The 23,987-nt window shown below is 50.2% G+C and overlaps 6 protein-coding genes; 3 read left to right on the top strand and 3 right to left on the bottom strand.

The window, feature by feature from the left end:
* Positions 1 to 4,196: 4,196 nt before the first annotated feature.
* Positions 4,197 to 7,223, top strand: FFUJ_02982 (uncharacterized protein; the record flags this gene model as incomplete). Its single annotated transcript, XM_023574776.1, has 1 exon — positions 4,197 to 7,223. One exon carries the CDS (start codon positions 4,197 to 4,199, stop codon positions 7,221 to 7,223), a length of 3,027 nt encoding a protein of 1,008 aa, XP_023428070.1.
* Positions 7,224 to 7,597: 374 nt separating this feature from the next.
* Positions 7,598 to 8,956, top strand: FFUJ_02983 (QRI7-like protein; the record flags this gene model as incomplete). The annotated part of the gene is made up of 1 exon (XM_023574777.1): positions 7,598 to 8,956. One exon carries the CDS (start codon positions 7,598 to 7,600, stop codon positions 8,954 to 8,956), a length of 1,359 nt encoding a protein of 452 aa, XP_023428071.1.
* Positions 8,957 to 9,281: 325 nt separating this feature from the next.
* Positions 9,282 to 10,189, bottom strand: FFUJ_02984 (probable 20S core proteasome subunit PRE2; the record flags this gene model as incomplete). XM_023574778.1 has 2 exons in its annotated part: positions 9,282 to 10,001; positions 10,061 to 10,189. The coding sequence occupies 2 exons, from the start codon at positions 10,187 to 10,189 to the stop codon at positions 9,282 to 9,284; spliced, it is 849 nt and encodes a 282-aa protein (XP_023428072.1).
* A 961-nt stretch (positions 10,190 to 11,150) lies between these two features.
* On the bottom strand, positions 11,151 to 15,784 carry FFUJ_02985 (probable transmembrane protein; the record flags this gene model as incomplete). XM_023574779.1 has 4 exons in its annotated part: positions 11,151 to 12,470; positions 12,527 to 15,177; positions 15,228 to 15,537; positions 15,593 to 15,784. 4 exons carry the CDS (start codon positions 15,782 to 15,784, stop codon positions 11,151 to 11,153), a joined length of 4,473 nt encoding a protein of 1,490 aa, XP_023428073.1.
* Positions 15,785 to 18,387: 2,603 nt separating this feature from the next.
* On the top strand, positions 18,388 to 20,638 carry FFUJ_02986 (uncharacterized protein; the record flags this gene model as incomplete). XM_023574780.1 has 3 exons in its annotated part: positions 18,388 to 18,426; positions 18,481 to 20,043; positions 20,075 to 20,638. 3 exons carry the CDS (start codon positions 18,388 to 18,390, stop codon positions 20,636 to 20,638), a joined length of 2,166 nt encoding a protein of 721 aa, XP_023428074.1.
* An 839-nt stretch (positions 20,639 to 21,477) lies between these two features.
* On the bottom strand, positions 21,478 to 23,398 carry FFUJ_02987 (related to PIB1-phosphatidylinositol(3)-phosphate binding protein; the record flags this gene model as incomplete). XM_023574781.1 has 3 exons in its annotated part: positions 21,478 to 22,032; positions 22,083 to 22,479; positions 22,533 to 23,398. 3 exons carry the CDS (start codon positions 23,396 to 23,398, stop codon positions 21,478 to 21,480), a joined length of 1,818 nt encoding a protein of 605 aa, XP_023428075.1.
* Positions 23,399 to 23,987: the final 589 nt, after the last annotated feature.

Genomic DNA, 23,987 nt, shown 5'->3' on the forward strand with positions numbered 1-23,987 from the left:
TAGCAGTCCAAAAATATTGATGGTCTAATAAGGGAATCCGCCAAGAAGCCTCAAGGTATGAGAGCTGAGACATTGACAAGACAACTGGAGAGCGTCACTATCAACTGTACGTACCTGGAACTGGAGATAAGGGACTGCTGTGAGGCTGCTGTGGCCTCTGGGGATCGGAGGATAGCAAGCCAGGGTTGATCACGATATGGCTGACAGAAGACCGTTGTCTGGTATGAAATGCACGGGAAGGGCGATCGCTAAACGAGCTCGAAGAGCCGAAGGGTGAGCGTGATGAAGCCAGCTTGAGCAACGTCGCAATCGGCGACTTCTGAGAGGGTGCCGCTTATGCCGGTTATCGCCAAGTGGAGGGTGAGGGGCAGTAACTCTCGTGGAGGGTCGCAATCACGAGGCTCAAACTGTTGTGATAGCAAATGCTTTGGTGTTGTGTGGTTTTCCCCCCTTCCCTCTTTTCCCCTTCTCATTCGCCCACTCTGCCTCTTCTGCCCAGAGTCGCAGGAACGAGAAGTTTGCTTTGACGCCACAAACGTCCCGAGTTTTCCACCTTGGCAAGGGAGGGTATACAGACGTTCTCCAGGGTACCAAGGCCAAGCCAACCACGGGCGCAACTGTTCAGCTGGAAATGTGGCGCAGAGTCAGAATATAGTAGGCGGAATGGAATATCGGGGATCGTGACAGGGCGATGGGTGTGGCAGCACCGTATACGAGGATTGGGCGACGTTGGCAGGTATACGGGATGGTTGATACGATGCAACGCGATGATGGTGACAGAAATAGGTTAGAATTTCCCGTCGTGGTGGGTGGATGATGATGAGAGAATCCGCAGTGAAGCAGGGCAGTGATGGCGCAGTTTTCTTTTTTGGCTTTATCGTATCGACACTAATAAGAGATCCCAGTCTGACTAGTTAGTAGGTACAGTAGCTTCAGTGATGGAGCTTCTCAAAGGATTCGGTGTGGTTATTTGGATTGGATTGGATTGGATTGGGTTCAACAGCACATCGCAGAATGCACCCGTAGCGAAGAATAAAACGGGTGTGATGCACCGAGTCGCAGTGTCTTGAGGTGTAATTGCTGAACGAGCAGTGATCCTATGCGATGCGATGTGACTGTGGGAGTAACGGTGAACAACGGTCGGTGTAAATGCAATCGAGTCTCGCGCAACTGGATCTGAGTAAGATGCAAGATACTGCATTGACTGGAGTACACTAGCAAATTAGCCGAGTCAGTGGCTCGTATCGCATTGGATCGTACAGAGTAACTACTCCGTATCGTATCGGTCAATGTAGGTTCGCTTCGTGGTGGGAAGTCAAAACTAGGAAAGGATGAGAGTGCAGCAAGTCCAAATTATTGTAACAGAGACCAAGAAAATTCAAATAAAGGCCAACTACTACCTACCTACCACAGCTCTCGAGGGGGGGGGGGGGGGAGGGCCTTTCTCTTGCTTCAAGGTTCCCTTCTCTTAAACAATAGGGGGATCCTGGACTTTCAGAGCCAAGAAAATAACTATGCTACACTTGGTTCTAATCCGATCCTGAGAATTTCCCTTTCTTAAGAAGACCAGGGGATACCGTACTCCATCTCTGTGTAACAAAAGATCTTTTGCATCCAATGCAGGCACAAGCACAGGCACAAGTCCCTTGTTTGTCAGTCCCCAAGAAGATGACAAGCTGCAGTCAGCCTCTTCGCTACTGTTGCATTGGGAATTGGGTGACCTTTGCTGGAAAAGGCGACATTTTTCGAAGGTCCTGGACGTAATGGATCCTGGCTTGGGCCCTGGGAGCCTTAGTTACAATGAAAATTTCCTATGCCCTTCTAACCCTTCTAGCCCTTCTATTTCTTAGCCTTGGACCCCTATTTTAGGCCAGGGAGAAGAAGAAAACGAGCGGAATTACGTCAGAGTTCATCTTCTCCAATTGGATCTACCGAGACAATTTTGGTTGTAAAGATGCGATTAAAGAGTACTAACACTGTCAGTCTGAATTAGTAGGTACTTGTCTTGTAGGGCAGAAATGTGTTAGGTTGGTGATTCTTCTCTGCCTCTAGAACTTCTTTCTCTAGGTGCTGATGCTGAGATTGTGTAAACTCACTGATTTGGAACTCTTGCCTCTGATTGCCTTCGTGTCCCAGGCATTTTGACAGTCCAAGAACCCCACATTCCTCATTGAATTTCAGGTTCAGGGGGGTGTAACCGTTAACGGAAAGCCAAGAGTTAGCGGCAATCAGCTAAGTTGATGAGGAGAGTGAATTGAGTTTGAAACCAAACGCCTCTGTCATTTCAAACATCCATCATATGGACATACTTCCAATGGCACTGCAACTACCGACTTTACTTATTCCAATCTCGCGTCCGATCTTGTATGTACGAACATCCATATTTATATGCCGATGTTCATTTCCATTAGCTTTGGTGGGTTACATCAAGCCAAACCTACGAGCCGGGCCTGTACCTGTCAGTCACAACTTGAGCCTCCAATGAGCATTGGCATCGCTGTCACCTCAACTGTCAAGTGAAAGGCATGTGTGGTGTGCAAACACCTGCCTGTCATTCTTCCTCTCACAAATTCACGCAGAGTGAGGTGTCCTTTGGCACGTGATGCATCATAGAGATGATCTCTAATCCCTCGTCCTAGCTTCAGTGGATGCACCATGAACCAGGAAGCCCTCAGACAAGTGTCTCCAACTGGCGGCCTCCTGCAAACCGTACCTGGATACTCCAGAACCTGAATCATGAGACACCGGCATGATATGCAACACTGTCCCGAATGGACGTGATGGCTTCTGGAGAACGGTCAAGTCGATTTGGCCAGGCCAGTTGAGCGACCCGTTTCGGCGCCGAGGGCCCAGAAAGAATCTCTTCGTTTTGAGTACGCCTCAACAAGAGTTTGTTTGTCAAGTCACTGCATGCCAAATAGGTACCAATTGTTATCCAAGTTGTGGCAATAGGGCCCTTTCACCTCGACCAGGTCATACTGTCCATGACCAATATACCTGAAATCAAGTCACGACTGAAGATGTCAAGATTGACCTGATTGAGCCCATCCGAATCAACGCTTCAATAGCAGTCAAAACTAGGTTGGGTCAAGCGTGGCTTGATTTCATAACAGACCTTGTCTCGACCAGCCAACAAACATGACAAGCCAAGCCGAGTGGCCCTTTTCGAGAAGGAATACCAACGCTTTTGTATCCAACATGTGTGTACTGTCTGTATGATTGACAGACTAACAGCAGCCGGATGCCGGACCCTTTCCCCCGAATACACTCTGCATCGCGACAATAGCCAATCGAGCATTATCCCGCCTCTCCATCAGAGACGTGTCTTGGGCTCTTACCTAAAGAGCAATCTCCCCTACTCCTTGTCGAATTAATTCGGGTTCGATATACGGATACCAGTTGCAGATTCTAGGCGTGCAGTGGTCGCCAATGCAACGGCCTACGAATCACACACACGCCAATGTCGGCGCTTAGAACTGGCCAATCACACACTCTAACCCCAGAAGGATGGCGGCTATTCCACACTCTCGGTTGACCCAGGTCATTCAATCCATAGCCTATGAGCTATTGTTCAACGTTTGGACCTCAAATGCTTTATTTAGCCTGCATGGAATCGATGGGGGCTTCTCACTAGAGTCCAATCAAGATGCTTTGCGCCCTTGGCTCTGCTCGATCCTGGTGCTTTTGCTTTTACCTGGGACCATCTTCAGGTCCACAAGCAACAACACAGCAGCATGCAATGAGTTGCTCGAGGTGCTATTATGGACCGCATCCTCACTGTGATTCGCTTCCCTATTGTTGTGGTTTTCATCCATTCTCCTCACCCTCAAGTGATACTTGCTCTTTTCATTCTCTCCTTTGGCTTCTTATTGTCGCTGTCGGTCTTTGATTGTGAACAAGCTATTCTTGTCGCATCCTATTGTTCACACTTTCTCCTTTGTTCTGCTACATTCATACTAGCTGGCTTTTCTTCCGCATCGTTTGCTTCCAACAACAGACCATCATCTAAACGACAAAGATTCTGACATTCTGAATCTTGATCCAAACAACGACGATATAGTCATCTGTGGAAAAACAAACACCAAACGATACAATTTCCTTTCGATCACCAGCCATACATGTCTAAACACTAGATACTGCTAGCTTTCCTTTTCGTTTTGCTTTCCCTTTCCTATTCAAAGACTAGTCTTTACACCATGAACAACGACACTCATAATCAAGTCCCGGTACACCCACCGCCGTACTCGGAAGCCCAGCCACGGCGTCGAGAAGAGTGGGAGGATTGGGAGGACGACGAGCCTATCACGCCCATCGACGCTGGGGAGCAAGTCTCTCCAGCTCCGCTGAATGTGTCCACTCGAAACTCCAAACCCTCAACGCGACGTGCATCAAGAGCCTCTGCTGCAAGAATTGTCCGAGTCAAATCACGCCAGAGACAGAAGGTCCAGAATGCCAAGGCAGGCATCAAGCTTATCACAGACATGTCAACATTTCGCCGCCAGAACTACATGCCAACCCCGGCAGGACGAGCTGGGAAATTTGTAGACGCTGCTGCTCTCAAGGCATTGGAGGGAGAACCAACGTCGGCTTCAGTAGGAAATTGGAATTGGTTCAAGAAGAGCAAGGACCAAAGCCCAGCAACTGCTTCGCCGCTGTCATCAGCCCAGCCAGCTCAATCAGCACGTACACCAGACAACAAGCTCTCGCCAGATGACAGACCCATCGTCATTGGTCTGGCTCTCTCATCTGAGGAAGCGGGCAGCTCTTCCCGGTATGGCGCCGCTCCAACACCCATTGAAACTCCAGCACAACCCTATTTGCCTCGAAACCCTTCTTCTTCTTCAAACCTGTCTCCATTTCCAGTTCAGCAGAAGTCAGTGTGGTCACCTGATACACCCGACACCGTTTCCTCATTCAGCACCATTCGATACGCCTCAAGTATCTATTCACAGTTTCCATCTCCCGGCACGACAACGGCTGTCAATGTTCCACCCGTGCCTGCGGTTCCAGCAAACTTCAAGAAGTCAGCTCATCAGAGGCTCATCAGCTTGGAACTCGGAGGCAGAACCCCCGATGACTCTGATGGCGGTACGCCATGCACACTGTTTGAAGAAGACGGCACCTCGAGCCCACACAAGCAAGCAAGGGGAAAGACATCAGCACTGACGCCCGATAGTGCTGCATCCAAGTCCCGTGGCTGGTGGGATCATCATGTTGTCACACCTTTTATGGAGAACAGACTGACATTCACTACCAGTCCAAAGGTGTATACTGACTCACCAAAGACTATCCGAGGGGATGAATGGTGGAACAAGCAGGAGACCAAGCCTCCTCAAGGGGGGTATCTTACACCGAGCTTGGCTCCTGGCTCATTTCAAACACCAATTGTCAAAGAACCGACGCCACGTAGGACACCATCTCCCCGTTTTGAGCACACCCAAGAGAGCGAATCTGGGCCTTCAACTGCAAGGGCATCCCCCGTTCCTGAAACCATATCCATTTCAGAAAAACCACAAATACTTGTGACCGAGGAAGAAGAAAGTACCGGGGAACAGTTGCCTGCATACTCGCCTCCCGAAAAGAAGAGTCAGGCTGCTCCAGTAAGGTATAGGGCTGTTTTCCCGCCTGGACACCCACTTCAAAGCCAGTTCCCCCCCTCGCCCGGTCCTGTATCTCCTGGTCTCTCCTCTACCATGTCATCGCAGCGAGCTGAGCAACTGACTGATATTCCACTTACTCCGGCCCCGCGAGACAACCTGCCTCTCCCTCAAATGCCTCTCCCAACACGACCGCTGGGAACATCTGCACCCCGCGAATACTCCCATGGCGAAGCCGAACACGCCACCAAACAGGAGCGTCAGAGAAGACGAAACGAAAAGGAAGAGGCTGTTGCTCGGCGCCTAGGTGGCTTCTGGAGAGGTCGAGGATGTATTCCAGACAGGGGTTGCTTTGGCCGGACTGGACGCGAGGGTCGACAGCGACGCCGTGTCTGGATGATTATTCTAGGAGTTCTTCTTGCCGTTATCATTCTTTCGATCACCTTAGGCGTTGTTCTGACACGCCCCAAGCATTCAGAGGAAGTGCCATCAATCTGGGTCAACTTGACGGATTTCCCACCCATGCCAACCGGAGACTTGACAATCGTTGGACCGGACAATACTGTCGCAAAGAGTGGCTGCACTGAGCCATCCACCTTGTGGAGTTGTTCTCTACCAAAAGAACAGCATGACTCGGTGAAGCCTTACAAGCCTGACCAGCCAACCATTATCCTGCAGATCCAGTGGGACAACAGCACCCGCAACGATTGGAAAACCCCCAACGAGGATCCCCCTTCGTTGAAGGGGCGTCGAGGTATGGGCGGCGCCGCATATGCGGGAGACACTATCCGGGCACGGGAGGCGCCCGGCTTTGAGCCCAGTCCCAGCCCACCCAAATTCCAAGAGATGTGGTTTCTGGGAAATACAACCGACAATATCAAATCCGATAAAAAGGGCGGCGAGGCGACTCCATTCTACATCAGTCTGGTTGATTCTGTCGAGGAGAGTAGCCGCAAAGAGCTGACCAAAAGGCAAGAATTGGACGTGAATGTTAGCCTTGCTGAAGTGCTCCCATCCCCTGATCTCAACGAGAATGGCGCATCCAAACCAGCTGTCCTGCTCCCGCAGCCGGTACAGCAACCAGTGAGACTCTACGACCGCGGGCTTCCGACCGAGCACTATGGCTTTTACACCTACTTCAGACGAACCATCTTCCTTAAGTCGGTAACAGTTCTTAATGATACCAAGGATGGAGACATTCCCCTGGACGAGGACGGCGGCTGTCGGGAGACAGAGGCTGATTTCATCGCGACTTGGAGCGAGACACGTTTTCTCGTTCAAATCTGGACACGGACACTGGCTGCCAACACATCGAAGCTGATCGATCCTACTGGGCAAGGCGCCATCGACGGATCACCAGATCTGATTCGGCCAGGAACAATGCCGTACCCGGTGACGGTGACGATGGATACACATGGAGGAGACCCAGGGAAAAAGTTTGTCTGGGCCTGGCCTATCGATGATAGACAGAAGATTGATGAAGAGAACCCCAAGCTACTAGCCAACGACATAGGAGCTGGTGGCACGTGGATTAACAAAAGGTCTCGAGGAGACGAAAAATTTGGCGGATTCGACGGCGGGACCGGAGGATGTAAATGCCAATGGGTGAATTGGGTGTCGAGGTGATCACCATCAACCTATTAATTGACTAATGATGGGATGCATGCAGATAGATACTTATGCATCTAACATGAAAGCATTGGAAAGGGCGTCGTGGCATATTCAATCCTGGAGGGTATTTTAGTTACAAGTTATTATGAGATTAGTCTAATGTATTGTATTAGCTGATCTCTGCTTCTACCACTGCTTCTATTATATCTGCTCCATGTGAGCTCCGTCTTTGATGTTGTTCCGCGTCCCCCCCCACCCTGTCCGACGAGTGGGGCCGTTCCGTGTGAGGGCCGTGGCCCAAAATAACTTCACATCGAATACCGTAACTGGATGCCTTCAGATCTGTCTTATCATTACCCTTTGACAAAACCCCCAGATTCTTCACGCAGATGCGCTCTCTTCTTCTTCAATGCCGCCATAGGGGAATACTCCTTGGCTCCAGGCCTCAAAGGCTTCGGTTTCTCACAACCCTCGCCATCGAGACATCCTGTGATGATACAGGCGTGGCCGTTCTTCGGCATACACCAGGATCAACTGAACTCCTCTTCAATGAGCGCATATCCTCTGATAACCGCGCGTTCAAGGGTATACACCCAATTGTAGCGGCCAAGGGCCACAGTGAAGCTTTAGCACCTCTTGTGCGTCGAGCAATAGACTCTCTGCCAGCTGCTGAAGATGATGGCCAGAAATTCTGTGATGCTGGTGGCGTGAGAAGGCAAGTTCCGGACTTTGTGTCAGTGACTCGTGGACCTGGGATGCGCTCGAACCTAGGAATCGGCCTCGACATGGCAAAGGGACTGGCCGTTGCTTGGGGTGTCCCCTTGGTAGGCGTCCATCATATGCAGGCTCATGCGTTGACGCCGCGACTGGTCCGGGCTCTGGGAATGAGTATGGGCGAAGATGAAGTATCCCAAGAGGGACCAGAATTTCCTTTCCTGTCCCTACTTGTTTCGGGCGGACACACTCAACTTGTTTACTCAAGAGGCCTAACAGAGCATTCTATCGTTGCTACAAGCGGCGATATTGCTATTGGCAATCTTCTGGACCAAACAGCTCGCGATATCCTGCCTCCCGAGGTCTTCGAAGCAAGCGAGCATGTCATGTACGGTCGCCTCCTTGAAGCCTTTGCCTTCCCACCAAAAAATAGCTCGACTTCTGCCTATGAGGCTGTTTTCACACCACCAGCTTCTCGCTCCGCAGAGATGTCTCCTCCGTCCACAGGGTATGAGTGGAATATCCCCACGCCATTTCGACAGACTAGAAAACTTGCGTTCTCTTTCAGTAGCATCTACACACACGTTCACGATCTCGCAACCTCCCGCCCCTCCATGCCTCTGCCTGAACGCCGAGCCCTGGCACAGCATACCATGATGGCAGCTTTTACACACCTCGCAGGCAGATTATGTATCGCCCTTGACGACAAGCCAGAGCTTCGAGCTGCAAAGACACTAGTTGTAGCGGGCGGAGTAGCGAGCAATAGATTCCTTATGCATGTACTGCGGTCTATGTTGGCTGTAAGGGGCTTTGGTGACATACAAATTGTTGCACCGCCTGCAGAGTTATGCACAGATAATGCAGCCATGATTGCATGGTCGGGCATGGAGATGTATCAAGCTGGCTACGAGTCTGAGTTGACCGTGACGGGCATAGGAAAATGGTACATGGATCCTGAAGTTGGGGACGGGATATTGGGGGTTGATGGGTGGGTGAGAAGAGACACCAGGGGCTCAACTCCTGAGAAGTCATGAGAAAATGGTGAGACACTTTGCACCGTGTATATACTACCAGCCAGTATGAGCGGTGTTGGCTTGACACGCTGGCTTGACACGCCGGATAATATAGCGTTCATTGTATTGTAATTTATTTGACTTTGTGTCGACATCACTACGAGGTATTGGGGTTTAGGATATCTGTTCTTTGGCAGGGCAAAGCCGTCGTTTGATATATTACACGGTCGTTCTGGATTCCAGGTCCTGTAGACGCGCAAGCGCCACCTCTATCCCCCAGGCTGCATCAGTCTGCACGTCTCTATTCCTAGGCTGATAGCATCTTCATTTCTAAACCCAGAATCCTCTAATCAAGTGCGCTTGTCACGTTGGTAAACTCGCCCTTCTCAAGCTTGGTCTTCCAGAAAATGGGGTTGGTGTCGTTGAAGCCGTGCTTCACCCAGCCCTCTTCCTTAACATGGTACAGGTTGATGTAGCCACCAGAGTAAGCATCTCGGTGGGTGGCGGCCAAAATACTTCGCTTTCCAAGCTCCAGGGCCTCCTCATCCGACAGATCGTACTTGTACTCGGCATCGAGAACACCATACGCGAATGTTTGACCCGAGCCAACGCAGAAGAGGTTACCCGCCAAGCGAGTACCATCGCTGTCGACATAGTAGAGAGCAGGGCCTTCCTCCTTGGTGACACCGGCGCACATGGTGCCCATGCTGAGGCCCATTCCCTTGTAACTGTAGACGAGGTTGGCGAGGATCTTGCTGGCGGCGGCGACGCTGATGCGACGCTTGTGTCGTAGCTCATGGAGGCGACACTGCATGCCGAGCCAGGCAAGCCAGTACTGACAGTCTGCAGCACCACCAGCCATGGTTCCTAGCAGGACGCTGTTGATCTCAATGACCTTCTTTACGGTTTGCGAGGCGATCCAGTTGCCAGCGGTGGCTCGGGAGTCGGTCGCAACAATGATGCCGCCCTGGAAACGGAAAGCGAGCGTGGTGGTTCCGTGGGCGATCTTAATGGGGCAGTTGGGGTTTGATCGGTCATCAGTGGCGGCGCGAAGCCATGATGAGGGCTACAATGGTACAATCAGTACAATATCCAGAGTGGCCAAGTTACGCCTAGGGTACGAACCTGAGCAACGGGGGGCATGGCAAACTTGAGCGAGAGATCACCCATAGAATTCAGCAGCTCATCCTGGTCCTCAAAAGGCTCATTCTGCTCATATGCTGGTCGGCTATATTTCGAAACAAGAGAATCCATCTTGGGTTTATTGAAGAGAAGCAGTGGCTGCAAAAGAATCGTCTTGTAATCCTTCGTCCTTGAGCTGAGTTGAGCTGAGCTGTATGCCTCGAATCCTAGCTTCGGGTGGCGTGCAAAGGGTGGAGAGAAGTCTTTTCCCTGGTCGTGATGTCTTCGTTATATCGTTCGTGATCGAGATTGGTGTTGTTGACGTTGACGTTGACGTCGACGTCGACGTGCGTGGGTGATGATAATGATGATGATGGGTGCTGTGAATTCGGAAGCGGAAGTGGAAGTACAGTAGAAGTGGGAATTGAAGCTCCAGACAAGGAAGCTGAGGCTCAGGCAGCTTCCGTTGCGCGCGTCAACTGAATGCCACCTCCAACTTAGGTACGTACCTTTTCCTGGGTTGGTCGGCGGCGGGGGGGACAGGACAGTGGGGTTGCTGGTGAATGCCTGGTTATCAAGGCTTTCAACAGCCCAGCCACAAGCACGTTCCTTAGGTAGGCAGTGTCTTCTTAAATCTTAGGGTACAACATCTGAAGAAAAGGGTAAGGCATCATGTTGCATATACATATACATATACTGAAAAAAAGATATTTTATTCGTTCATTGATTTCTTCTTAGTCTCTGACCAAGTTCCCCAGGTTCCTCATTTCCTTGCCCAATACGCCAAAGAAAACCACTAATCAAGGGATATTTCTCTCACTGACTCCCACCAATTCACAGACGTAAAACATACTAATTTACGCCTTGCACCTCTTAGTAGAGTATCCTCCTTGATTCGTCAAAGAACCTGTTGTCTCCTTTCTTCACTGCCGGCCCAGATATTAACCCCCAAGATTTGCTTCTGAATTAAACAAAAGAAAAAGAAAGAGAAACAAGCATTTGAAAGGAGAGATCTAGTATAGTGTCTCAATTGCCTCAAGACTCGTGTGAAATGAAATACCCCGTCATTACCCAGCTAATGAACCGTTCCTGCTTAAGGGTTTGGCGTCACTTCCCGACTGGTTCGCCCATCCCGCTTGCTCATGAAGCTTCGGCGAAGATGGGCTTTGGGACTATCGGGGACCAGGGTAGACTCTGTTGGTTGGAAACTGCTCTTCAGTGTCACTGTTCCACTGCCAACTGTGAGCTCCTTGGCAGTAGATGAGCCTGACTCGTCAACAAAGTAAACATGCTCGCCCAGATCATCATCACTGCTAAAAGTGTGCTGTCCCTTCGCTTCGATCTTGAACTGTGCGTCGGGCGAGCATGGGAATTTAAATGTATCGCCGAAGGTCCACTGACCATTCGTAGACTTGAAGTGCTTGGTCTTGCCCACTGTCTTCTCCTTGGGGTTGATCTGCGTGATGACGATATACAGATCGGATGCGGGAGGGAAGCCTGTGGCTTCGACCACAGTGAAGGAAGCAGTGCCTCCTGGTGCAGCTCCGGGATTAGCGCTGTGGACTGATGACTGTCCAATGCTCTTTGCCCGAACATGGCCGTTGCTTGTAGAAGGCCGAGTACCAGGTGACGTGCCCTCTTCGTTGATGGCGGGTGACCGGCGTAGACCACCATTGGTGCTTGCGGTACCATTAGAGCTCAAGCCTTGAGGTTCAAACGCCTCACCATCTTCTTCGATAATGTCCCCATTGTCCTTTTTGTTAAAGATGCCGCGGCGGAGGAACGAAGCTCCCCTACCAACGCCGTGGCCAACAACTCCCGCAACTGCAACACCACCCTTGAGCGGCGCTCCGGCAACACCGGTGACGATACGACCAGGAGTAGACGAGAAAGTGTTGCCAAAAGTGGATGTGCCCTGTCGTGATCGCTGGACATAGCTGGGTCGGAACAGGAGTCGGATGCGTACGCTTCCCGATTTGCCATCAAGGATGTACTTGGTCTCTGATGGCTTGAAAGGATCCAGAGACTCGAGATTGATGTCGGCAGCACCCAAGAAGTCGGGTTTGTCTGCGAAGTCGTAATCCCACACAGAGAGTTTGAATTGTGCTGCAGTTCTCGAGGGCACATTGACCTCAAAGTATTCATTCCATGTGGGATTCAGAGTCTTCTTTATAACCTTGGTCTTGTGGATCTCCTGGCCGTTAAGTTCGAACTTACAGTAAGGATCACTCTTGCCATTGCGATCAGCTGATGGAAGGTCAGTAGCATCGAGAACATCAACGCGTAGTGTACCCATGTTATTAATACTCTCGCTCGGGTCAAGCTGCATCTTAACCGGGATGTACTTCAAGCTGACCTTAACACTCGCGGGGCGTCCGTCTTCGCTCTTGAGTTTTAGAGTTGTCGGGTTGTTCTAGAGAGGCTAGTTAGTTTTCATGCCTATACAGTGAGATCCAATGTCAGTCTTACCAGGCACTGCTTGAGAGTTTCCAGGGTGTTGCCAGCCAGTGAGGCCATGAGATCATCTTGGTCATCACCCTTCTTGCGGGCCCGAAGTGTCAGTCGGGAGAAGTCAAGCTCACGAATGAAGCAATCTCCAATCTCTTCAAACTTGTGGTGCTTGCTACGAGCAGTCGAAGAGACGTAGGACGGGTATGCCATATCATCTACAAGAACCTCCAGCAGTCCATGGCTTTCTGGCATCTCCGCCTCCATGAGTCTGAAGATGAGCAGGCCACTCTCATACCTGAGAAGCTCCTCAGGAGACAATCGGATTTTACGGGGACCCTTGGGCGCCTCGATCGAGGGGCGTCCAACAGTAGTGGGCGTAGGCGGCTCCAGTTGGTTCTCCTTTGGCTTGTCCAGGCTGGCGTTGAATTTACCAGCTTCGCTGGATCTCTGCGGGTTAGGTGCTTGTTCTTCACCAGAGGAGGAATCTTTGTCCTTCTCTGCGTCCTTCTCTGCATCCTTCTCCTTCTCCTTTTCTCTTTCCTCCTCCTCCTCCTCCTCAGGATCAGCGACATTGAGACAGGGATAAAAGGCAACAGTGTAATGCAGAACTCCTTTGGCGATACCCTTGCCATGCAGACGCAAACCGTCCTCACGGAGCTGTTTCTTGTCGTTGACAAGGTACTCCCCGGTCTCGTCCTGTGCGACATAGTCGGCGGCGAAGACTTCGACCATTCCCAGACTACGGTCCTTGCCAACCTTTTCTGTATCCATTACTTCCAAAGCAAGTCTATCACGAGCAGAATGGATGGGCACGTAAAGTACCTCGTCCCATTCAGGATTAAGATCGTTGCGGAAGGTGACAGTCCGTGCTTTTTCAATACCAGAGAGCAGAATTCGAGTGTAGGGATCTGATTTGCCGAACGCCTCGAAGTTTCGTAGATCAGTAGCCTTCTTGAAATGGAGACGCATGACACCGATGGGAGTAACATAGCCACCAGTGCTGGCCACGCCAGAGATAGCGACGGGCCTCCACTGTGCCATCATCTTGACACGACCAGTCTGAGCACCATGCAGATTGTACCATTCTTTACCTTGCTCCATACATTCAAGCATCTCATCGAGCTTGATCTGATACTTTCCAAGGACTTGGTCTCCAGCAAGATCACGGTCATCCTTGATTGTAAGACCAAGCTTAGCCTTCTTCCGGTCCGTGATCAAAATCTCCTTAGACCCATTGTCCCAGATAGGGTTATTGGTACGCTTCAACTTCTTGGTTTGGTGGACTTCTTTACCATTCAAGAACATAACCGCGTAAGGGTTGAGAGATCCTACAAGACTCTTGGTACCATCCAGATCCTTGGCCTGTTCCACAGTAAATCGAAGGATACCTTGGTTGGATGGAGGTGGAGGTTCATCTTGTCCCTCAGCGTTCTTCACGGTTTCAAGGACAGGAAAGAAGCGAATGTCACACGAAACAACACCTCGAGCCTTGCCATCAGAGATGACCTCCAACCGCTGATTTTCATGAACATTGAGCTCCTCAACACTTTCCAGGGGGAAAGAAGCAACACCCAGTTCTTTTGACTTGCGGAAATCATTGTGGTCGAATATTTGCATGTCCAGCGAGTCGTTAAAAGAGGTAACAATGATGTAGTGGGTTTCATTCCACCTGGGGTTGGAATTATCATGAACGACTTTAGTTCGGGCAAGCTCCTGGCGTCGGTTCAGGCTCAAGCAGGCATAAGGATCAACGGTTCCACCAAAGTTGTCGGTGTTCTTCAGACCCTGGGCACCATGGAGAGTCACTGCCACGACACCGATAGCCTGGTCAACGGGAGAGCCAGCCAGCATCTTCGCGACCTCAATAGGGAAGACCTTGGGCGCGTACATCATCGGGGCTAAGTTGCCATGAATCTGCTCCAGGATGAACTTCTCGAGACCAGGAATGAAGTTGATATCGAAACCAAAGTTATCACCACCAAGAGGCTTGCAGACGTAGTCGATTGTTGGTCGCTCCAGGAAGCACATTTCAACACGGTCAATGTGAGGGAAGGGGATTTGCAGCTTGATCTTGAGGCGCATGATACCGGAGAAAGCCATATCCTCAACAATGACGTCGAGGCCCTTGCTGATCATGGCCTTTCCAATGCGGATCTCGAGGACAACCTTGGGATTGATCTTGCTTGAAAGCTGGCGCGAAGTCATATCGGCGGTGTCGTTGGGAGTGAAACTGAACTTCCAATCCATCATAACAATGTCATCCTCAGTTTTGGGGTAGGTTTTGACGTGCTCCATACGAGGAGGCTTGCTGCCTAGAGTAAAGGTCTTGAGCTTGAGACTGTCCAAGAATGACGGGGTAGCAGAGCTCAGAACTTGATCGACTGAATTGATGATGGTCTGAGCAAGAACGGGCTGATAGATGGGCCAGAATTTGACCATGAACGAATTGATCCATTCCAGGGACTCGTTGTCGTTCTCGAGCTTTTTAAGAGCCATCTCGCGGGTAATGTCGTCTCGGAAGTTACGTCGCACTCGTCGCAGGGACGTTCGGTAGTAGGTCGAGCAAAAGGCCATAATGATGATGATCCAGCCGAGGCCGCCGCCAAAGACAGCGACAAGCCAGGAGGAGATGCAAGCAAAAATGATGACGCCCGTGTTGTGGTACCAATCTGCCCCTTGTTAGTGGCCTGTATGCGCATGTAGTTGAATTGAGACATACCACCATAGAGGGTATCTGGAAGCTGTCCCTCGACCCATGTTGCGTGATCGAGGAGACTATCCTGTTCGGTAGCATCGTCAATTGACCATCCTAATCGTGGAGCCCATCCTGTCCGCGAGAAGGGGGCTTCTTCGGCTTTAGGGTCAGTGCCATCCGCGAGCGGCTTGCCCTGCTCGTCGCGGGCTACATCCAAGGCCCCTTCTTTGCTCGGTTCTGGCAGATCTTCAATGGGGCCGGTGCCGTCATCGACGTCGGTGATAATCGCCGCGCCCTTGGGTCTTCTACTTTGCTGAAGTTCGGGTGGGATGGCCTGCGCATGACTCACGTTAATTATAGGTCGCGATTCCAAGAGCAGAGGGGCATACGGCATTGGCTTGAGCTTTCTTCTGCTCTGGGCTCGCATCAGGATCGAATGTGAAAGCAGCGACACCAGCATTCCTAGAGGACTCTACAATCTTTTTTTGGGCATCGTCTGCGGTGACATTGGTTTGAGGGTCTGCAGCAGCCTCGACGAGACCCTGCTGCTTCAGCTCATCCGCTTCCTTTGCGGTAGACATGACGTTGTGTGGTGCAGCGTTGCTGCAGTTGCTGCTGGAACGTGCTGGTACGAGGGGTCTGTTTTGGGCGGTTCGAAGTCGTCAATTGGCGTATTTCAAGCTCTAGGCACCGTCGCGAAGCATTCAAACTGGCGGGTCGATCCCGAACGACCGTCGTAATGGCGTTGGCCGATTCACTCTGTGGTGAGGTTGCGAATGCCCGCGCAGCCAGCTGAAAGTTGGTAGCTGGTAGCTCGGACACAGGCTACCTCGGAGCTGAGCTGAGCTGAGCTAGGTTGCCTCCAGGTGGATTACGTGCCTAGCTGGAGCTGGAGACACCAGCTTGTTTCAGATGACAGACAGAGGGAGAGGTGATATGGAGAACGAAAGGAAATCGAGAAGGGAAGTTGAAAAGAGACAAGGGAACAGTTGAAGTAAGAGAGGGAAACGTGGAAAGGAAGGATCAGAGGTAATAAGAACCCAAGCCAAGGGATTGGAAGGTGGAAGAAATCCTGGCAGAAGATGACAAGAAGAGACAAGTCAAGTCAAGACATGGAAGACCAAGATTTGGGCCTGGCCTGTTCCAGTGGTGCAACCTGCAACCCGCAGACGCAATTGCAGCCCAGTTGAGTGGCTTCGTTCCAAGCTTGTGGTGGTCGTCGAGGTGTAGGTACTGGAAAGTGAACCGATAAAGGGTACCAAGTAAGTACTTGGCAAAAAGCACACGGCTCTATATACGGCAGTGTCATTTTAAAGTTACTCTCGCTAGTGGGAGGGAGCTAATTTGTGGCTCAATAAGGGAAATTGAAGCAGCCGAGAGAGTTCGATCATTATCAGCAGAAGCGGAGTCAACATCTGTATGTAGACAGCTGGAACCAGCCCACCTACTAGGTAGAGGCTGGAAGCTAGTACCTAGAGCCAGTGATCGGATACAGTGGAGTTGGAGGGTGCCTGGGCTTCAATAGAGGATGTTGATTGCGGGCCGAGCGAGCGAGCGGCAGAGAACCCAGGACCCGTCTCGATGATGATCAGCATTCACTGAATGTAAAGGGTATGTATCGTGGTACTGTGAAACAAACGTCTGTAGACCGATAGTGGAGGTAATTGACCACTTCTCTTGTTTTGTGCAGTTGTACTCTTATCCGTAACACAGGTAGAGCTTCCGAAGCTCTAGTAGCCAGCTCTGCTCAAGACTGTTTCTCAACTACAGTGCCTCCAGAGACACAAATGCTTTGGGCCGAGTACTGCAGCACACTGAGGTATTATCTGCAAAAGTTATCTATGTACTCTGCACTACCAGTAAACAGTGTCTCATAAGTCACCCCATCCCAAGAAAAGCTCTCAAGCCTCCCTAGATCCCTCTCTCCCTCCCCTGCCAATCACCAAATTCCGTGGCTAGTTTTATCCCTGCCGCGCTGAGCAACTGGACACGACCTACGTAATTTATGGTCTGGGGGAGCTCAACCTTGCTTGTGACGGAAGTATTCAGTGGGCCGGGACCCTCGACGACAAGGATCCTGGGGTTTCCAAGATCGAGCAGAGGAGTCTTTTCTGTATTTGGTTTGGTGTCGGTCCCTGGAATCCCTGCTTCGTTTACTGCTAGCACGGCTGAAGTTGGTTACGTAGCTCGGAATCTCCAGCTGGTGGTTTTTTTTCTTTTCTGGTTTGGGTTTGACTTTGTTGATGAGACGTGAATTCGTGGCTCCTGTTGTGATGGTTTCCCTTTTGTTCCATAACATAATATGTAGCCACATGAAACCAACTGCTGGCACAACTCGATACCAGAAACGCAATTGTGATCTGACTGGTTAGTCTTGACGAAACCGTTTCCTTGCTGTGCAATCTCGCCTCCAAGCCTGTCATACTCAGAGGCATTGAGTGAGTGTATCGCGTGTTCGTTGTGCACGCACCACAGTAGGGAAATGCTGTAAGAAAGACGCAAAAACAGCCTGTCCTCTCGCCAACAACTCACACTGTTTTGGCCTCACTGAGTTCCACTTCCGGGCTGTCACCTTGCATTCGAAGCCTTCCTTTCTCCCTCACCTGCAGCTGCATCTGCACTGCCACTCCGCTTGACCTGAACGCTAGGTTCACACTACTGTGCCCCAGGGACGAGGGAATCTCCAATAGGTTGCTGTGCTTTGGCCAGATACCCTAGATAGTATCATGTTGTTACTGGTAGACGCATTTTCCCAGTTTCTGTTGCCTGTGAACTTGGGTCAACGTCTCCTCTCATGGAAATGAAGATATAAATAATGCCATTTCTGGGGGAAATCTAATGAGTCGGTTTGGAGGTTAATAAAGGTGGAACATAAAGCAATGCAGTTCGTTTGCTAGCTGAGATTAGGTAGTCAATTGTTTGACGGATAGGTACTGTATGTACTAGGTTAACACAACCGCCCTAAGATGTTCCCTTCTTTGACCGGAACAATCAACAATCGATAGGAAAACATTCCAAAGTGCACCATGAATCATCTAACCAAGCAGACCCAGTAGTGTGCCATTTGCTACACATCGACATATGAAGAGTCATTGCATGGGGACTTTCTTCAGTTGCAGCAGTTCTTGTAGCCTTGCACGAATATGGAGAAGTCATCAATACTATAGTACTACGAGTCAACATAATGCATCTGTTGCTCTCAGCCTGGTCTCGACAGCGAATGGTGAGTTTCACTATGCTTGCTCCAGAGAAAATCAAGCTAACGATACGGTAAAAGTCATGTTATTCTCGCCATATAGGCTCATCTCGGCTCTTCACCAGAAATCACAGCCGGCTCCAGTGTGTAGGCACAAAACCAGCCTTCGAACCATCGTCTCAGCAGCTGAGGGTCGTAAAACTCTGCGCTGACCAGAATGTCGTGGTATCAGCAAGACCCGGATCAGGCAAAACCGCCACTATAGAAGCAATCGCGGCTGCACACCCTGACAAGAGAATTGGAAGCATTCTCTTCTCAAAGAGACTTCAGAGTGAAACCTCTCATCGTCTCAAGAAGTACCACAACAGCGATGTATACACTTTTCATGGCATGGCGGGTGTCCTCCTTCGACAAGTGGTTCCGAGCGATGAAGCACTTATCAAGCTCTTGGAGAATATCAATAAGTGCGGCAAGCTTCCACGATGTGCCTCAAAACCTTTCGACATTATTGTACTAGACGAGTTTCAGGACTGCAACCCAGAAACCTTCTGGCTAGTCGAGTGCTTTGTCCGGGCTAACAACCTCAGAAAAGGAGGCCAACCCGCGCGCATCGTCGTCCTCGGCGACGAGCGCCAGTCGATATACCGCTTTCGTGGTGCTGACCCTCGCTATCTGACGCTGGCCCCTGAGGTGCTGGGTCCAACCAGTCCCTATCCATTTGCAGAAGTTCAGTTAGGCAACAGTTTCAGGCTGTCCTCATCAGCTGTCCAGTTCATCAACCGTGTCTTCCTTGGTGGAGAGCAGTACATCTCCAGCTCGAGGCGTGGCCCAAAGCCTATTGTCCTGAGATGCAATATTTGGGACAATTTGGCAGTGGCTGGAGCGATTTCCCCCCTGATAAGGCGTTACAAGCCCGAGAACTGCGTGATAATAGCACCCTCTATTCGTACGAAAGGACCGTTGCAAGACCTTACAAATGCGTTGGCCCAAGTCTATGGTTTGCCGATTAATGTACCCACTGATGAGGAAACACCTCTCGACGACATCGTGATCAACGGAAAGTTGTGTATCTCTACGATACATCAGTTCAAGGGCCGAGAGCGTAAGCTTGTTATTCTTCTAGGCATCGACGCCTCCTATTTCCAGTTCTTCGGCCGCGACTTGCCAGATGACGGCTGTCCCAATGAAGTTTTTGTGGCTTTAACGCGCTCTCTGCAACAACTTATATTGGTCCATAACGACGAAAGGAAGATGATGCCATGCGTATCCCTCGATTCTCTGTACGATACCGCCAAGATAGTCACCTTGACAAAGAAACGAACAAAAATCTCGCACCCTGATCTACCCGGACGCCCCCTAGGACTGGGCCTTATGCTTCCAAAATCTTGTGGAGCCTGTGAAATAACGCGGTATGTCCAGGGCGATGCTCTTGATAAGCTTATCGAGGGCCATCTTCGTGTAGACAGGCTAGCGCCTCCTCTCCCTCGCCATGAACACATCAACATAAGAAACGTGGTACTCTCGGATCCGAAAAAGGGGTTATATGAGTCTGTTAGCGACATCAATGGCCTTGTTGTTGTTGGAGCTCTAGAGCTGGAAACAGCGGGAACATTAAGGTCACTAGGGCGACCAAGTGAAGAAGAAGTTGATGAAACTTTGCTAAAAATGCCCCGAGAAGCTTGTTGCTTGGCTTTGCCGGAAAGCTTGCGAGTATGAAGCGAGCCTCTCTGGATATCTACCGCGTGTGATTCAGATGAAAGACCACAAGTATGACTGGATCAAGCCCGAAGACCTCATCCTTGCTCGGCGTCAACTTGATAGTGAGCTAGTGGATTCTGCCCAAAGGCTGAATTTTGAAGTTGAGATGCAGCAGCAATTCCATATCGATGGCCAAGAAACTCAACTCTGTGGTCGAGCAGATATTGTAAAAAATTCCACTACTGAGAGCAATGGCAACATGGATAATCGAACAGTATGGGAGATCAAGTTCGTCTCAAGCCTTTCCAACGAACATGTCATCCAGACTTGCGTTTATGCCTATTTGTTAGGCTCAGAGTCTGGAAAGTTACCACGCATTATACTGTACAATGTACGAGATGGGGACAAGCGCGAGATCATACCACGTCATGGAATAGAGGGGTTGAGACAACTGATCTCAAGTGTCCTTAGACTTCGGTATACTTCGAAAGGAGATATGACATATGAAGAATTCATCAAAGGGTGTAGCAACACAACGTAGAAGGTGATGAATCTCAGTGATGGGTCATCGTGAAAGTCTAGAAGTGAAAACTAATCTCAAGACTCAGGAAGAGTATGAGACTCGCCGAGATACTTCACAACATAGAGATATATTCATTCTAGAACATTGAAGTTTCACAATTTCTATCCAAGGGGTAAGTTCCTTAATCTAGACTCATGTAGACCATATCTCAAACTTTAGTTTTTTTTTTTTTTTTGGTAAACTGCTGAAGTCATGGGGCAGGGAGGCTTGCCAGGCAGAGCGTTGGGAGTATACTTGTTTGACCTCTCTTTCGCTAGAGCATTGGGGCATCAACTGTCTTCGCAAGTTCAAGCTTTGCATGATTGTAAGATGTGAACTCTTCATGTTCCATCAGAGACCAACACGACTTGCGTTGATGGAACCATCAGACTATCAACGTCTTAGTTTACTTGCATATGTATTACGTAGCCTGCCACTTTCGGACTCTTCTTTTCTGGCTGTGCTACAACGTTTGAGTTTGATACAGGTAAGGATACTGAGCTAGATAGCACTGACGATAGACTCATGCAATCCAAACAAATTGACAAAACGAAGGAGTCAGCTTCAAAAGCAGGCTATCGACACAGTGGTTTACATTAGAGTGTATTTCATGTGTATTTCTCCATTCTTGGTCACATCGTATTGAAACATCCAATACTTCTTGCACAACTACATGACCCATATTCAAGTTCAAACGCTGCAATGAACAAAGGCGCAGTAGCCAGTGCTCAACCAAATCTAAGACATACAAAAATGCTGAAAAGTGGCCAGTCCCATATCCGTTACGCCATTCTCATATGCAATAAACGCCTCTCTCCTTAGTAACCCAAGCCATGCTGGTGAACCGGACACCTTCCGGGGTGTTTACGGAACCAAGACGAGATGCAGTGCTTGTGAAATCTGCACAGGCACTCCAAACGTGCCATTTGATCACCAACTGTGAATTCTTCGAGACAAATGGTGCACTCTGCATCATCGATGCAATCCTTCTCCGTTGCAGAATAACAATACATGCCTGTTAACCGGGGTACAGCTGGTGCTCCGCCATCCTCACTAGCGCCCAATGTTCCATACGCGCTGTGAGTCTGTATACACTTCGTGATATGTGACTGACGAAGTTCCTCAGCATTCGGCAAGCTCTGGGACGGCAGCTCACGATGACAAACAGGACATTCGTCTTCCTCGGCAATCTGTGACGTAGGCGGAAGTGCCCGCTGCCTGGTCGATGATTCTCCTAGTGAACTGTAGCGATCTGGATATGAAGATGCCGAAGCAGCCTGGCCACTTGCTTGGACTCGATCAAAACGCGACTGGAACGCTCCACTACGTCTTCTATAGGTAGGTCCAGGAGAAGAGCCAGATGATGCCGAGCCCTAGTGATACGTCAGTTATGCAAAAGTTCAACGAAAGAAGGGCCAAGTACCATTGTGACACTCCTCGTCCTGAGAGAGAGATATCTGTACGGGTCGCCACCCGTGCCAGGCGCGAAGACTGCACCATGTCGATTGGACGGCTGCAGTGTTCCATAGGCATTACCGATACTGCTTCGTGACCTCTGGTGAGAAGTTCGTGGTGAAAAAGTTGCTTGTGGACTCGGGCTTTGCGGGGGCGCTGTATTCGGATCTGGTACGCAGGGATTGCAAAGCCGTACCCGTTCACCTCCCGACATATCGTTCACATCAAAATATCCAGCTCCTAGTCCGTCCACAAGCAGTGATTGATGGATGGCTGCCTCGGAGCCAGGTTGCCGTACAATATATTGGTGGGGGATGATGATCCTGTGTGGTGAACAGGCGTTGCAAACAACTCTTCCACATTTCCTGATCTGATAAGCATTCACAATCAAATATTGTCTGGGTATACCTCGACCTACCTGCAGTGATGTTTGCGGATAAAGAAACTAAACTGCGTGTGGCAGATAGGGCAATATGTGACCTCATTATCCGGCTGCCACCTTGGGTGTTGCTGATCTGAAGATATTGACTGGCGAGCAGAGCGCGGAAGTGGTGGAAGTGCCTCTTCCAAAGGTCTTGGAGATGGTAATGGTGCACCCATTCTTTCTCGGGATGGAGTTGTGTGCGCTCGTTGAGCCCCTTGTGAGTTTGGTGCGATTAAGTGTTGGCTGGACCTTGCTCTCTGATCCGGGTTGCTAGTGACAACACTCTGAGAATCAGGTTGCTCGAACTGCGTATTATGTGGTGTACCTATCGGAGACTGACCCGATTCCTGGGCAACTGTGGGGGGTAAAATAGCTTGGTTTGATGGAGTATCGCTCGTAATATAGGCAGCATCTCTGTCAACGTTCGCATGGTCCGAGTCTGGGGTTGGGACATTGTCCCTAGTGATCCCAACTTGTGCAAGCTCTTGGTTTGAGAAGCGAATAGTTTGTGCTCCAGACTGATCTCGCTCGACATCACTGCGAGAGTGATGCGAGCTGTAGGTGGATTCTTGGTCTCCTGAACCACTCTCCGATAGACTCCGCTCGATGGTGTGGGATGGGCAGTCGAAGTATCGCGAGCATTCTTGGTGATGGAAGCGAGGATTCCGCCAAGGGCATACTGGATCTTGGGTGTTATCTTGGTGGTGGTGATGTGGGTTTGGGTCGTTCTGGTCGATTTCGCGTTGGCCGTCATCGCTATACGACGAATGTGAGCTCGGAGAACTACTCGACACAAGAGCACTGTAGTCTCTGGCAGCCTCCGAGGCGAACTGGCCTGAAGCACCCGAAGGGCTGGCCATGGCAGCTCATTAAGACTCGGTTGTTAACGAGGGGGGTGATTGGAAATGTGTAGCCCCTCGTCTAATACAACATGGGTTGATGATATCGGTCGAGAGGATGGGACCCGAGCTTTGTGTCGCGGGAGTGTGTAGGTAAAAGAAGAAATTCCGAGTTCGAGTGCGGCGTTTGTCGGCAGTAGGATTACTTGAACCTATATCAGATGCGATTAGAAAATGGTTGGTTCAAGGCTAACTCGCATGATGCATGATAGATACTAGGTAGCTCAGTGATAGCCAGGATGGTAAGTCGGTACTGAGTCAGGCCTGAGAAATGTAGCGAGTTGAACGTACTTTTTAGGTGATCAAAAGATGATGCGAAGATGATGTAGAGTCGCACTCAAGACAAACAACCTTTCAGAAGTGATTCGAATCAAGTCGTGCCGAATTATTTGTTGATTGGAGTAAGTTATTGGAAAGTTTAGTTGGTCCTAAAGGGCTGGCCTTGGGCTTCCACGGGTCCGCTAGGACTGGGCTTGCGGCAGGCCCGTCTCATCTGAGGGGCTGCCCGCTCCGAAGAAGTGGAGCTGGGGGAATCATTCGCCCACGCGAT

Source organism: Fusarium fujikuroi, chromosome FFUJ_chr03 (genome assembly GCF_900079805.1).
Source record: "Fusarium fujikuroi IMI 58289 draft genome, chromosome FFUJ_chr03".
Classification (NCBI taxonomy): Eukaryota; Fungi; Ascomycota; class Sordariomycetes; order Hypocreales; family Nectriaceae; genus Fusarium; species Fusarium fujikuroi.